The sequence below is a fragment of the Tachysurus fulvidraco genome, chromosome 6 (assembly GCF_022655615.1).
Source record: "Tachysurus fulvidraco isolate hzauxx_2018 chromosome 6, HZAU_PFXX_2.0, whole genome shotgun sequence".
Lineage (NCBI taxonomy): Eukaryota > Metazoa > Chordata > Actinopteri > Siluriformes > Bagridae > Tachysurus > Tachysurus fulvidraco.
The window spans coordinates 16,725,585-16,740,340 of NC_062523.1; the positions used below are offsets into that span (position 1 = coordinate 16,725,585).

At 36.9% G+C, this 14,756-nt stretch overlaps 2 protein-coding genes across 20 annotated transcripts in view; one reads left to right on the plus strand and one right to left on the minus strand.

Annotated features, from left to right (window-relative positions):
• Window positions 1–69: 69 nt before the first annotated feature.
• Window positions 70–6,021, minus strand: scel (sciellin). The gene is made up of 21 exons (XM_027164145.2): window positions 5,893–6,021; window positions 5,255–5,305; window positions 4,830–4,926; window positions 4,577–4,639; window positions 4,389–4,484; window positions 4,245–4,280; window positions 3,826–3,888; window positions 3,649–3,726; window positions 3,236–3,340; window positions 3,055–3,159; window positions 2,872–2,976; window positions 2,713–2,772; window positions 2,554–2,619; window positions 2,361–2,429; window positions 2,189–2,251; window positions 2,038–2,103; window positions 1,883–1,948; window positions 1,690–1,761; window positions 1,501–1,612; window positions 623–725; window positions 70–538 (listed from the first exon to the last, which is right to left on the minus strand). Exons 2-21 carry the CDS (start codon window positions 5,295–5,297, stop codon window positions 522–524), a joined length of 1,485 nt encoding a protein of 494 aa, XP_027019946.1. The 5' UTR covers window positions 5,298–5,305; window positions 5,893–6,021; the 3' UTR covers window positions 70–521.
• A 3,918-nt stretch (window positions 6,022–9,939) lies between these two features.
• mycbp2 (MYC binding protein 2) overlaps window positions 9,940–14,756 on the plus strand; it is a 59,897-nt gene continuing 55,080 nt past the window's right edge. For 18 of the 19 annotated variants that reach the window (XM_047815356.1, XM_047815360.1, XM_047815361.1 and 15 more), the window contains exons 1-2: window positions 9,941–10,654; window positions 13,144–13,219. In XM_047815356.1, the coding sequence (XP_047671312.1) occupies window positions 10,371–10,654; window positions 13,144–13,219 (360 nt within the window). In that variant the 5' untranslated portion in view covers window positions 9,941–10,370. Of the gene's footprint in view, window positions 10,655–13,143; window positions 13,220–14,756 lie in introns of all 19 variants that reach the window. The other variant, XM_047815358.1, reaches the window with a different exon arrangement.

The following is a 14,756-nucleotide window of genomic DNA, read 5'->3' on the forward strand; positions in this document are numbered from 1 at the left end:
GTGGCTCTTATAACAGCCCTGATTCTTTGTGGTAAGGATTATCTAATTAAATACAGTATGTGAGACACGTTACACCAACCAAAAATAGATTTTATTGTGGGTCAAACCAACATGGGTTAATATTTAATTTTTAAACAAAAATTAAACAGAAGCCCAAAAAAAAAACAAAAAAAAAACACTTCACTGACATAATCTATTAAACTATAGTAGCTCCTAACAGATTACTTCACTCGTTAATTATGTCAGTAATTCACTTCATTTAGCAAACGTATACATTTAGCAAAAATATATATGCTTTATATTGAATAAAATAAAATAAAGAGCCAAATATCCTCCCATACAGTATGTATTGTCAACAGATCCACCACCCACAATGAATGTTATTTTTTAATAAAACCTATGAATGAATCTTTGATATGCATACAGAACTGTTTTCTTTCCTTCACCATATCAAACTACTTTAACATTATTTGACATTCCTTTATGTCCGTGTACTTCATGGATTTTCAGTAGTTTTGTCTTCAGCGATGCCATTTACCTGTAAGACAAAAACATGTTTGTTTTAAACACTGCACTTATAATTTCAGTGTAATAATTTCAGTGTAATCATCATCAGTCTTACCTTTAATGACACCAAAGCAGGCCTCACAGTGCACATTGCGCTGGTACACCCACATGCTGTCCCCTGCTTTCAGGTGTCCAAGATTACTGTTACACACCTGACACTGGAGTAGGAACAGAGAGAGTGAGAGCACGCTTAAGTTTTAACTGGCATATAAGATGCTGTTTTAAACACAATCCAGTTCTAAGTTTGAATTAAAAAAACCTAAATGATCTTTAAATTGTAATATTATTGTAATAATTGTAATATTACATTATAGCACTACACAGTTGAATTTTCCACTCCAATTGGTTAGAAGGTGTTGATCAATTTTTAAAACAATAAAGATTTAATATCACAGCTTCATCATATGTTCCTCTTTAAGTTTCTGTAGTAAGAGCTCGTTCACAGGGCTCCCATAATTTATGTATAACAATAAACATTTCTCTGTTTTTTTCGGAGACATTTAATTTACATTTTTATAGAAATCGAGGCTACAGTCAGCACCAGCACTTTTTTGTCATAAACCTGTTTCTTTAAGTTTTCCGCTATGGAATTTAGGGAAATCAGGAAAGAAGAATTTGTGCCTTGAGGGATGTCTGTTTGGTGGCATTGCTTTTTATTATCTGTGTTAATAAAACTAAATGGTTTCACAGACAATACACAACATTAAAATGTAATTATTAATGGTTTAAATGACGAGTTGCTCTTAAATAAACAAACAAACAAAAAATAAATACATTCTTTAAAAGTATTAAAAGTTTTCTATTTTAATATATAATATGTTCTTATAATATAGTGTGTAAAATGGGTTCTTATAAATAAATACATGAATTGGTCTTACAATAAAATTTTTTTTTTTTAAAATTGCAGAAATATGTAGAAAAAAAATCATTTACCTTGAAACAATTGGCATGGCACTTTATATCCATTTCCTCTAGTATCATCTTTGTATCATAGAGAATTGGTTTCTGGCAATATGTGCAAATATCCTTCTCAGCATATATTTTCCTACAAAAAAAGTGCTGTAAATGTATATATTCTGTCACAGATATAAAGTAAAAACATGTAAAGTTAGGTTGAATTACCTTTCAGGTGTTGTGTAAAGCATTTCCATACTTGACCTACTTGATTTGTAGGTGTCTAAGAGAATTTCAGGTCTGTGGAGAAATTATACAACAGTACAATTACATACAAATGCAAATTTTACATCCAGTATGTAGCAAAAAAAAAAAAATGCATCATTAGTTAAACTAATGCATTTGTGTGCTCTCATTGTACCTGCTGTCTGAGTAAGTTGTAGCAGTGTAGGTCTTTGTGGTGCCCCGACGACTGTCGAATACATGACTGTGCATAAAAAGACCCACAAATTAAAGCATCTGTAACACTTCATCAACATATAGTGCTTAATCTTAGTGAAATGTACTGTAACGTACCTGTCAGACATTGCAGATGATGTCTTCACGTATTCTGTGTACACATTTTCACTGTACTCTTCGGGCCTGTAAGAATAATACAGCGCCATTGTAAGACGTCTGCAGGTCTCAAATGATCATGCAGATCTGGAGTCTAAAAGCAAATGCATACCTGCTGTCTTTGGAAGACATTCTGGTATATGCTGTAGATCTGGTTTCACTGCTTTTATCATTCCTGTTAACAGATCCGATAGACATACACACAGTTCAAAGGTAGCACGAATCATGTACAAAGAAACTACGAAGAAAAATACCATTTATGGGTTACACCCTACATTCCATACCTGATGTCAGAAGCATAAGTGTCCTTGATGGATGAGGGTATGAGGGTATCAAAAAACTGGTCATCAGTACTGTAAGAAATCATTAAATTAACCTTTGCTCTTTCTGCTGTAATAATGGATTTCTTTATGCGTGTCATTATTCCAGTATTTTTGTTAATCTATGTGCTATTAAAAGGTTGAGCTGAGAAATCACCTGGATTTGGAACTGAAAGAATAGGATGATGTCTTTGAAGTTGGAGTAGTACTTGTATAGGTTGTGCTGAAATAGATAAGAATAAGTGTTTATCGGAATGTCAGGGTGATAAGATGTAAACAATACAGCTAAAAGTCTGTGAATGAGATTTGCATTTACTCTGAAATAAACTTGGTCTGTGAGGACGGTGGTGTTGATTTGACTGATTTGATGTCATCTCTGAAAATGAAAATGTTGTGTAGAGTTATATAGAGTTATGTGCATTAATAAATTAATTAGAATAAGCCAAGCATTATACAGGGATGGTTCACAACTCACTTGACTATGGTGTCCTGAAAAGTAGTCACAGTGACAGTCTCTGTTTTGGTATTCTTGGTGGGTGAGCTTGGTATTGTCACTGATTTGACTGTTTTGGTGCCATCTCTGAGAAAAAAGGAAGTTATATTCAGCAGAAAATAAAACAGAATAAGCAATAAATCATACACAGATTTCCCCACTTACTGCACTGTGTTATCCTTAAAAGTAGTCACTGTTACAGTCTCTGTCTTGGAAGACTTGGTGGGTGAGGTTGGTGTTGTCACTGACTTGACTGTTTTGATGTCTTTTCTGTGAAAAGACAAAAAGTTATATGCCTCAGAAAATGCAGAATAAGCAATGCTTATTACAAAATTTCCCCACTTACTGCACTGGGCTATCCTTAGAAGTAGTCACAGTGAAAGTCTCTTGCTTGGTAGTCTTGGTGGGTGAGGTTGGTGTTCTCACTGGTTTGATCGTTTTTATTTCTTCACTGAACATAAAAAGAAGGTTTTGTAGAGTTATGTGAATTTAAGAAGAATGAAACAAAAATAGGCAATAGTTAGAAATTACATTTAAAATGAGAGATGGAAATCAATTGAAGTCACTAAATTGTACACAGGAAAACATATCCTGGGGAGGTAAGTTGCCATAAATGAGACACGTAAATAGCACAATCTTATCAGTGTAGCTGTCGACCTTCCAGGCACGCAAGACTAAATAACACAGACCTAAAGACAAGATTAGCAAAGACAATGACCTCTACAGTAGGTGTGGTGAAATAGCACTAACAGCATTTACCTAGTAGTAGTCTTGGAGTTTGTGAAGATCTTTTCACTGAATGTTTTCGTTTTGGTTGGTGAATTCAACACAGATGTCCTGAAGAAATATGAGAAGACACGTTGAATTCAGAGCAAAGTTGCATGTGCTGTCAATCACTTAATGAGCAATGTGTTTTGTTTTTAAACAATGCTCTACCTGCTCGTGGTCACAGTTGTCTTTGCGCCATCTTTGAAAGATGAAGTAGGAGTAGTAGGAGTGCTGAAAGTGACATGGAATGTTTAAACATAATTCTGCAAAAGAATGTGGTATTCCACTAGGTGTGTGCTTTCAGGGTGTGTTTTATCTCATCATCAGCTTTATTGATGTGGTAAAGCTGGAAAATGATGGGTGGGGTACACATACTTTAAATGTTGGAAATTGTGGGTATGACCAGGTATTCTAAACGATTACCAGATAAATTCAATTAAATAAAGTAAGCTGGGGTTCTGCAATGTTATAAGAGCAAGTGTATAAATTTAGATGCAGGACTTTAACAAAAATACGAATTATATGTTAGATTTATATTTTAATAAATGGACCAAGCTTAAATTTTTTTAATACATTTTAAATATTACCTGAATGAATCCAGTTCATCCTGACTTGTACTGAATCTACAATATACAAATATGACCTGATTAGAAATATGATGAGAAATATCAATTTTCTCATTGCATTTTTTTAAAATCTTTTTTCCATATGTACTTTGTAGATTGCATTACCTTTTAGTCAGGGACTGGACAGATGTTCTTGATGAACCCGAGTCAGTGACTGTGGAGGAGCTGGTGAAGACGGTGCTGGTCTTAGTTTCTGAAGTGCTAAAGAAAATAATATGCAAATACGTATCCATTAATGAAAATGGATGGCCATTTCTAAATACATTTATCCATTATTGGATCCAGATGTATACCTGGTAAGATTTTCATTGGATTTATACCGGCCCAGGACACTTCTCCCATAGTTTGAAGTTTGGCTATCAAAAGACAGTAAAGGTCACTGTTCTAGCAGAGTTCAGCAATAATTATAATCTGTACATTTTGCATTCTCAATATGAAAAATTAGTCAGGGTACCAAACTACAATGTAAAAACGTCTGACTCTTTCCACCCCATGATAAAAGATAATGTATTTGTTTATATGGCTATTGCCTCGGTGTTTACTCACTCCACTACTTTATCATCAATCGGTTCTTTCTTGATCCAGCTGTTGTCCTGCAGCAGGGATGTCTTCTTTTTGCTGTCATCTACCACACTGGACTTGCCTGCAGTTACAAAGTGTAGTTTATGTATCATTCATTAGCTCATCTATTGGTGAAATATGCAATACATGATACATATTGAGTTGTTTGGTGAAAAACATGCTACTGAATGGATTGTTCACCACATTGACACCTGAGTAAAACATTATAATTTACATTCATTTCTTTTTAATGAGCTCCATAACCAGCTCAAAATAAACAATGAACATTTAGTTCCTCTAATGTACAATAATAGTAGTGACACTGAGCAATGTGCCAGTGCATTGATTCTCCCACGTTAATTTAAGACTGTGACTGCAGTTAATATTATAACCATAACATATCATCTTACCTGTGCCACGAGGGTATGATTTCCTGGTGAATGTGGAAGTCATGGTTTATGCTAGAAAAATATAAAATATTGATAAGTTTGATAAGATAGTGCTACAGTTTTGGTCTATGTAAGCACACATTACTGGCAATGTTTTGTAACAACGATAATCTCAGACTCCACAGGACCATAAAAGACATAATTATTCTGCTTTTGCAGACTTATAACTCAGTTAGGTATCTTTTTATCTTTTTTTTTATTTTCATACAATATTTTCAGGAAAGAAAACTTGTCTGTCTTGATCTTCATCAGACACACCTTACACAAACATGCAGGTGAAAGGAAGCAGTGTTTTCTGTTGTTTAATCACAACACACACATAGAGTGTATGAGCCTCACATTTCCATGCACAAAACACTTACAGCGCAGTAGGACGCTGTCCTAAATCATTGAAAATCTAGTTGTGAATGCCATACTTGAGTTTTTGCTATCCGTCTATTTCATTCATTCACCGATTCCTCTGTTTTATTAAACCGTGTCATCGACACAGATGTCATATCTATACCACAACTGTAATTTAACTATAATTTATGTCAACATTTCAGAAAAAAACAAAAGAAGAAATATTGATGGCTCGAGATTGATGAGCGCCTACTTACCTTAATGTGTCAGTGTCTGATGCTGGAATGTGAATACGTTTCCTGAGCTTTCCCTGACTGAGTTTCACTTGCTGGGAACACCTGAGCAGGGCGGCTGAAGGTGTGGCTCTACACTGTAAATAACCAGTCCCTCAACCTGAATGCTAAGCAACGTGCATATTTCTCAACCTACAGTATGATTAGTAACGTAATGTGTTCATGTGATCAGTAAAGGTAAGATCAGGATACACAGGAAAGGTCGAAACTATTTAGAGGATGAGGCATTCTTAAGCATACAGTGACACTAACTATTTTATACATTTTTGCACTTGGGCATTCAAGAACCATTATTGGTTAAAACTCGAAAACATCCCGTTAGTACACATTTAAACAAAATGTCAGTGAAACATTATAACAATGTGGGGGTTTTGGTTTTAAGAGGTGAAGTATGAATATTCTGCTGCTGTAACCTTTGAACTGCTCTACTAATCTTACAACATTTTAAAATGGATCTCCTACACTTTTAATATTGATTGAAACAACAAAACTGTCTGTAGCTCTTAGAAACATCTTAAACTTAATTGTCAAACTTAACTAAAGTCCACATAAGATCGACTGAATTTTGCTTCTTATCTCTTCACACCACAACAGACTTTGCTCAGTAAGATCATTTTCTCTCTGGGAATCATACTATGAACAATGTTAATGTGCTTTTTTTTCAGTAGAGGTATTCGAGTTTCTGAGAATTCCATGAACAATGTTAATGTGCTTCTTTTAGTAGAGGTTTTCGAGTTTCTGAGAATACCTTAGTTTATTTTGGCTCATGGGAAATGGAAACCTTTCAGTGATTTGGGACAAATTCCAAGCACTGAAATATGATCTTTTTAGGTGTGACAGTGTATTTCATTTCATTTTGTATATGCTTTTACACATTTGATTTTGAATTGGTGTTATTAGCATTAAGCATAAATTTGAATTTGTCATCTAATCTTTGTTCTAAAACAGGGATGTCTCGTTTCGGCAAAGGGCTGGCCTGGCTGCACTTTTTCAGTTACAGGTGAAATCAGGTGTGGCTTCCTTTTAGTTGAAAAGAAAACATGCAGCCATACTGGAACTTTTAAGATTAGCTTTCACACAATGTTCCTGAGATGACCCTGATCAGGATACATTGCTTACTGAATGTGAGTGAATGTGAGCGAGTCTTGATGCACTGATACATATGTTCAGTCACATGTCATTGTCTTACTGTTCAGGTGTTACTAATGTATCTACTAGTGTAGGAGTTTGGTTCCTACCTCTGCCCTGTCTACCCAGAGCTTGCATGCTCTGCCTGTGCTTTGGGGGTTTTCTCCAGGTACTCTGGTTTCCTCCCCATGCACAGTAGGCACAGACTGGCATCTCTAAATTGTCAGTGTGTGTACAACTGTGTCATCCAGGGTATCTCCTACTTTGTGCCTCTATTAGAAATACTGAATATATTCATGTCAGCTCATAACATGGGTACAAACATTGATGAATTTATAATTAACACACTACAATTAACACCTCCTAATTAATTAATTAATTGATTAATAAATCACTTAATCAATTGATCGATTACATTATTACTTTTTGCCTGAACATTGTTGTTGGAGTCAGTGTACATTGACTTTCAGTCTCAGACCATAATTAGTATGAAGAGTTGAAGCTAATTGAGTGTCTGGAGCTTCTGTAACTGATACAGCCACAAAAATTCTGGCAAGCCATGTTAACAAGTCTAAAATTGTGGAGAAAATATCAGAATCACAATCAGGTTTATTGGCCAAGTGTGTTGACACACACAAGGAATTTGGTTCCAGCTGTTTGTGACTCTAAAAAGTATAGACATAAATAACACTATAGTCTGTATTCACTATACTTGTAGCTTGGACTATACAAGATAATACAGACTATACAAGACAATACAGACAATGTGATACAGTAAAGACAGTATGAGTATTAAATAGGAATAACAGAATACATGACTGATCAGTTATGTACATAAAGTGTGAGAAGTGCATGGTAGTGCAAATAACAATATTGTGCGATATTATGCTTTTGTACAATATACAGTAGTGTGTGTAACATTTACGGATGATGTGATGACTGACAGTTCTGATAATGCAGTACTTATAGATATAAAGAAGGGAATATAATGATGGTGAGCTGTTGATCAGGGTGATTGCCTGGGGAAAGAAACTGTTCCTGTGTCTGGCAATTTTGTTAAAGTTCTGTAGCGCCTGCCAGAAGGGAGGAGCTGAAAGAGGTTGTGTCCAGGGTGCGAACGGTCAGTGGTGATTTTTCCTGCCCGGTTTCTGGTTCTTGTGTCGTACAAGTCCTGGGGAGTGGGCAGGGGGGCACCAATTATTTTTTCTGCTGTTTAAACTGTGCGTTTCAGTCTGTTTCTGCACCAAACCAGATGGTGATGGATGTGCACAGGACAGATTCAATGACTACAATGTAGAACAGCATCAACAGCTCCTGTGGCAAACCATATTTCCATAATTGGCGTAGAAAGTACATCATCTGCTGGGCCTTTTTGATTAATTAGTTTATGATGCACTCCCATTTCAGTTCTTGGAAAATGGTAGTGCCCAGAAACTTGAAGGACTCCACAGATGACACTGGGCTGTTGGATACTGTGAGGGGGAGTAGTGTTGAGGGGTCTTTCCTAAAGTCTACTATTATCTTCATAGTTTTGAAGGTGTTTAGCTCTATGCTGTTCTGACTGCCTAGACTGCCTATAATCTGTAATTGCCATACAAAGGGCTTAGATAGTTCTTCAACATGATTCTAATCCCGGTGACACTCTGAGTAATGCAGCACCAGGCTGTTTGTTCTCTTGGCTCAAAGGGCTGTCATGTCTTTTACATTATCTCATCTCTCTCTATGAGTCATTGCACTTAGCTACTTTGAACAGCAGATGTCAGTGTTGCTCTGCTTTCACATTTTCTCTGGTCTCTCAGGCTGAGAGAGGACTGATTGTGTGATGGGTGAGGCTTTTACCCATGAAAAATTCTCTTCTGCATATGGAGCATACAAGGGGAAAATAATCTCCCTCGTCTTTTCACCAAGTCTGGATTAATGCTTATTGTTTCCTTTCTGCAAATTTCACATTAAACAACCAGTCAGATGTGAACGGTTTTATTTCATGTTCTGTTTCTCACATTTCATATGCTTTTGATTATTTCATCCACCAACAAATTTTGTCTTGGATATTAAAATTTTTAAATCTTTTTTCCAACCCTGTAGCAGTGCTGCATAAACATCTATGTAAAGCTCTAAATGTCCTAATTCGACATCATTATACGTAGTCATTACAATCAGGGTAGTCAAGGTCAATTAGGAGTTTTTACTCACACGGTTACTTTACAGGACATGCATTTAGGAACAGTAATTTTAGATTGAAATCTAAAAATCCTTCAGGAAAACCAGGGAGATCTGTGTGTCATGATGATCCTAGAATCCTTTAGCAAAGCTAGTACACACACGCACACACACACACACACACACACACACACACACACACACACAGAGAGAGAGAGAGAGAGAGAGAGAGAGAGAGAGAGAGAGAGAGAGAGAGAGAGAGAGAGAGAGAAAGAATAATTACATAACATCAGATAAACAGTTTAATTACATACCATTGAAGCATCTATTTGAGCAAGGGCCCGTTTATGAAACATTGTAGACCAAACCCCAACATCGGGACAGTTATTGTTCTGTCATATATGGGTACAACTCTCAATATAAAAGCTAACCATAATGCAATATGTATTTCATTTATTGCTATTTGTGCATATCGTGTGCTGGAGCCATGCACGAGCTGACACGTGATTTATAAGCTTTATTGTTAGATGTTTCGATTCGAGCGAAGAAAAGAAGCCAAAACAAAAAGGCATGGAATGATTGTGCAGTAAATGTGAGTATTGCATGTCCAGTGCAGTGCAGTCCGGAGTGATGTGATGTGGTGAAGCTGACTGGGTGTGAGCGTATCCCGGCATGCCTGACACAAGCGGACGGGGGAGGGGGAGGAGGAGGAGGAGGAGGAGGAGGGTGAGGGTGAGGGTGAAGTTAAGATGGCAGCGCTGCTAGGGCTGTTACTTGGCCGACCTCGAGAAAAATACAAGGAATAAACAAAAACAAATAAAAAAACGAGGACGTCAGCTCACGTGTTTGAGAGAATTCGGTGTAAGAAAATGTATACTCGGTTTGACTTCAAGCGCTGTTTTGCACAAGACGGGCTTTAATATTGTGTTCCGAGAGAAAGAGCGGCTTATTTCGCAGTTGCACCAGCGGCGTTACGCCGACATTATTACCGGATTGGAGATACCGGAGCTACCAAGCTGCTCTTGTGCTCGTTTGCATTTTCGTGGCGGATACATGGGGGGGAAGCCTACTGTACGCTTTACGACGGGTTGAAGTACCTATTGATCGCCAGCTAGTGACATATTGATGTAATATATGCATTGTTCCCCAAAACGATGATGTGCGCTGCTGCTGCGGCAGCTGGAGCCGGCGGCGGGATTCTGTCTTTATCCCCGTCCATGGGGCTGGGTGTGAGGGTCTTTCCCGGAGCTTTACCTGGAGCTGGGGCCGAGTTTAATTCTGCCGGTCCCGGAATGAGCTCCTGTTCCACCTCAGGGTCCCAACCGGACTGTCGGAGCCGATACCAACTACTCCTGTCGGGGAGAGCTTTGGCGGAGAAGTACAGGAGGATATACACAAGCACTGTCAGCGATAAAGAACAAGGCATAACCCTCGGCAGGTACGTGTTGTCCAGTTAAATTGGATAGCTGTGTGTTCTATGTAAACAAAAATGGCAAACATATATTAACATAGCAAAGCTATAGAGCTAATTGACCAGTCAACACAAGCTAGCATTGTGTTGCTAGCACTAGCTAGTGTTTGCTAACTTCCGTATGTTATGCTAAGCAATGTTAGCTAGCATTTTTATATTTCTTTAGCTGATAAAACACTCTTAAATACAGTTACGACTAGTGTATGCTGACATAATGACAGTTGGTGCTATAGCGTTATTGAAACCAGGACCGAGCATGCTAGGCTAGCAGTTACTAACCACTAACGGTTAATTTAGAAGCTAGCTAGCAAGAGAAATTCTGCATAAACTAGCACACTGGCTTGTTTTTGTCTAGCATGTGTTAAACTCTGGTCTGTCTTACTACAAATGTTTTTTTTATTCAGTCTGAACACACATGATATCTTGTTGTTTTGTATAATTAGCTGACTAGTTAACTATTTGCGTTATTACTATAATATGATGACAGTGTAGCCGATGCTGCATAGCAGGCTCCAAGCTACGTTTATAATTATTAAACACATTGCGTTTGCCGGATTAGCGCAAAGATGATAACACAATGCTAAAATCGTGTTTGTGTTTCATTTTCTGTTCAATTCCTGAACGTTTGGTGGGTGCGCCTGACTAGCTCGTAATGTAATTACAGGAATGCAGTTAGATAACAGTTATACAGGCCAAGTATTTGTATAAAGCCGTCTTTATCTTTCATAAGACAGAAGTTATTTAGGAAAAAGCATGATCTAATTCATTGGTAAATGTAATAATGAACCCTGACCCAAGGATTCTTGTTTGTAATGCGCATAGGCCCCTGTTCATTGGTTAGCCTGCGCAGGCTGGAGCAGCATTGTGCCTTACGTCACCCTGTCCATAACCCAAGCGCTGCTGCATCTCCGGCTTCACTGAGCTTATTTACACAAGTTCGCCTTTTAATCTCTATTAGCGATGTCTTCTGCGTTCATTTGTGTTACTGTCAGAATTTAGTAAGGCATAGCACATTGACACGTAGATATGCGTGACATTTAACACGCCCAGTCGTTAAATAGTCACTTTAAACTATCGGCACTGCCCCTGTTATTCGTTTGTGATGATGGTGGCTTGTGTGTTCCCAAGATAAACAAGGCAGCATGATCACAGATGTCTCACTAGGTAGGTATGTACATTATATGACCTAGCTCATGCCCATGAACACACTGTACACCTTAAACCATGCCCGGGTCATGCCACTGATGTTTTGCTTGCAGCTGAGCTCTGATATCAGTCTTGTATTAAAGAGATATCTATTTTTTAATAAGTGCAACCGGTGCTTAAGTTTGTGCTTTGCTTGTCATTACTGACAATGACAAATTTTGTCATTTCCAATTATTTAAAAACTCAAGCCTAGTAATCTTAGTACGAAACACTATACTGCCTTATACGGGAAAACATGTTATGTGAATAACAATCACAGAAAATTATTATGTGAGATTGTAATCTCACTGGAGATTGTCCTTGTGCTGGCATCCAAGCAAATTAACATTTGTCATTAAAGGTACCATGTTGGTGTAAGCACGTTTAAATGATAGTAAAATATCAAGGACTGACTGTTTTTGCTCAGAGGTTTTTCTACTGAGAGGTTTCCTCAATAAGTGATAAATTAGGTTTTAATATTGCATCCTTAATATTACAGTGAGTGTATTTACATGCACAATACTAGATCTTTTTCGGTGGTTTTATAAACAGCATATTAAATATGCTCTTATCAGATTTACATGCGAAGTGTCTAAAGTGAATTTAGACTCAATAAGCTGCGTATTCCACATAATATTGTTGACTTGAACGTTGTGATGAATTTCATGCAAGTTGGATCAGTGGTTAATGTCAGGTTTTAGAACACCAATGTACAGTATGTTTTCGCCATTTGTGGATAATGGCTCTCACTGTGGTTCGCTGGTGTCCCAAAGCTTTAGAAATGGCTTTATATCCTTTTGGAGACTGATAGATCCCAATTACTTTCTTTCTCAATTTTTTCCTGAATTTCTTTGGATCTCTGCATGATGTGTAGCTTTTTGTCTACTTCACTTTGTCAGTCAGGTCTTATTGAAGTGATTTCTTGATTGCGAACAGGTGTGATTTTCAGATATTACTCAACACAGGTGGAGACATTATTTAGAAAAATATTCATTTAGAAATAAATTTACCGAGTGCATTAAAATGGGCCGATCAAAGTATTTATCAAAATCCGCTTATTTGTATTGATGATGTTAGTATTTTAAAAATGTAAGCATACTTATAGAACTTATATAGAACTGGTGAGTCACAATGACATGCCTGTGTTATTTTATGTATCGGTGTATTTCTGGGTGCAAGGATTTTAAAACTTTAAAATATTTATTACACTTTATTTTCTCTCTGTAAAATTCGATTTGTGTGAATGTTTAATTTTTGAAATTGTTTTTTAGGGGAAAGAAGGCTTTGACTAAGAAGAAACTGAAGAGGCGGCAAAAAATCAGATCAAAAGTCAGAACAAGAACAAAGGTAATGTGATAACACTTTGTAGAATTTACCAAATTTGTACAAGCTATGAATGAATGAGTTATGTATTGATTAAAATCCCAGATTCCTTTTCCATTTCAGTACAAGAAGCATTATTTTGCCACCCTTTACTTTAAAAAGGCAACTCTAATGACCTACATTCTTAGTGTGCCCACCTTTGTCAGATCCTTTTAGTGTCATCTGCTGTTGGATGTCGTAATTACATGGTGATCCACCACAGAAAGAGACTTTTGCCCGTAGAACATATTGCGCATTTCACTCATTTTGTGAATTCAGGCACTTCATAGATGAAAGGAGCATTTAAAAAAATAATTCTGCTAATCTTGTACCTTGTCCAAAATCCACAGCATTTGTTGACTGTTAGTTATGTTTTTTTGGCTGAAGTGTGTGGGTTTTCACATGATGATGAACTAGTTAAAGAGTTAAAATTTGTTAAAGATGTAACTGTCAAAGTGTATGTGATCACAATGGGAATTCATGTCTGTATTAACTGGTTAGTACAGATATTTACTTTACCAGTGAAGGAAATATTATTGAATGCTCAATATTAGAACCTTGGCTGATATAAAATTAATTCCCTTTGGTGCAACGAGGCATGATTCATGCACTGTAATGTTTAAAGTCTGGTGTGCCCATTGTACTTGAATAGGTAAAAAACAGGTTTTGTGAAATGAATAGTCTCTATTTTATAAAGCTTAATAAGTGTTAAATCATCCTGCAGTCAATATATTTAGTTACAATACACGTATCCCATCTTCTCTGTATAAAATATTAGCAAATGAGGCTCTCTCATGGTACAACAGAAAAATGCTTGCACTGTTGTTAGAAGTTTGATTTTGAATTCCAAAGCTGCCATAGCTGTCAAAGCGAGCCCTCTGTGTGGGAAGGATGGCACACTTAATCTTCCCTGAGTCATACTAGACAATCATATCTGTCTGTGCGATCACATATGTGGAAGAGGGTAGATGGCAATTTCCTCCAGGTGTGTACTTGTGTTCAGCTGCCCTGTGATATAGAGTGAGCAGCAGTTTGAAAAAGAAAATGGTGCTGGCTTCATATGTCCTCAACAACCCTATGTTAGAGAATTTAGTTTTAGGGCATAATCAATACCTGAACAATGATTTCAGTATTTGAATACTAATGACTCAAATGACATTCAAATACTTGTCACATCTCTCTTTACAAATCTATTTGACAAATGTTCTGTTTTACTCTGCCAGTATTTGGCAGAGTAAAACAATCAGTGATTGTTACCAGTGATCTGGTAACAATTTTTATGAGGAACATGATTTGTGTTAGCAATGCCCTGATTAGTGTCCAGAGTTGTTAACATATTAGAACCTGAAGAACCTGGAGAAATTGTGTAGTGATGGCCAGATAGTATTAACTGATTTCCTGTAGTGGGGTGATACATTTCTAAATTATGCCCATGATACTATGATATTCCTCATTGAGTGACATGTCTGAGTAGTGTCTGGGGTGTCCAGTTTATCTACAGACCAAGGTGTGATAACTATTA

Excerpts from the sequence above, each read along its gene's own strand:
- scel (XM_027164145.2), bottom strand. The coding sequence starts at position 5,297 with ATGACTTCCACATTCACCAGGAAATCATACCCTCGTGGCACAG. Across the intron at positions 4,281-4,388 it reads GTCCAGTCCCTGACTAAAAG|ATTCAGTACAAGTCAGGATG; the intron begins GTAATGCAATCT and ends TGTATATTGTAG. Across the intron at positions 726-1,500 it reads GCCATGCCAATTGTTTCAAG|TGTCAGGTGTGTAACAGTAA; the intron begins GTAAATGATTTT and ends TTCCTACTCCAG.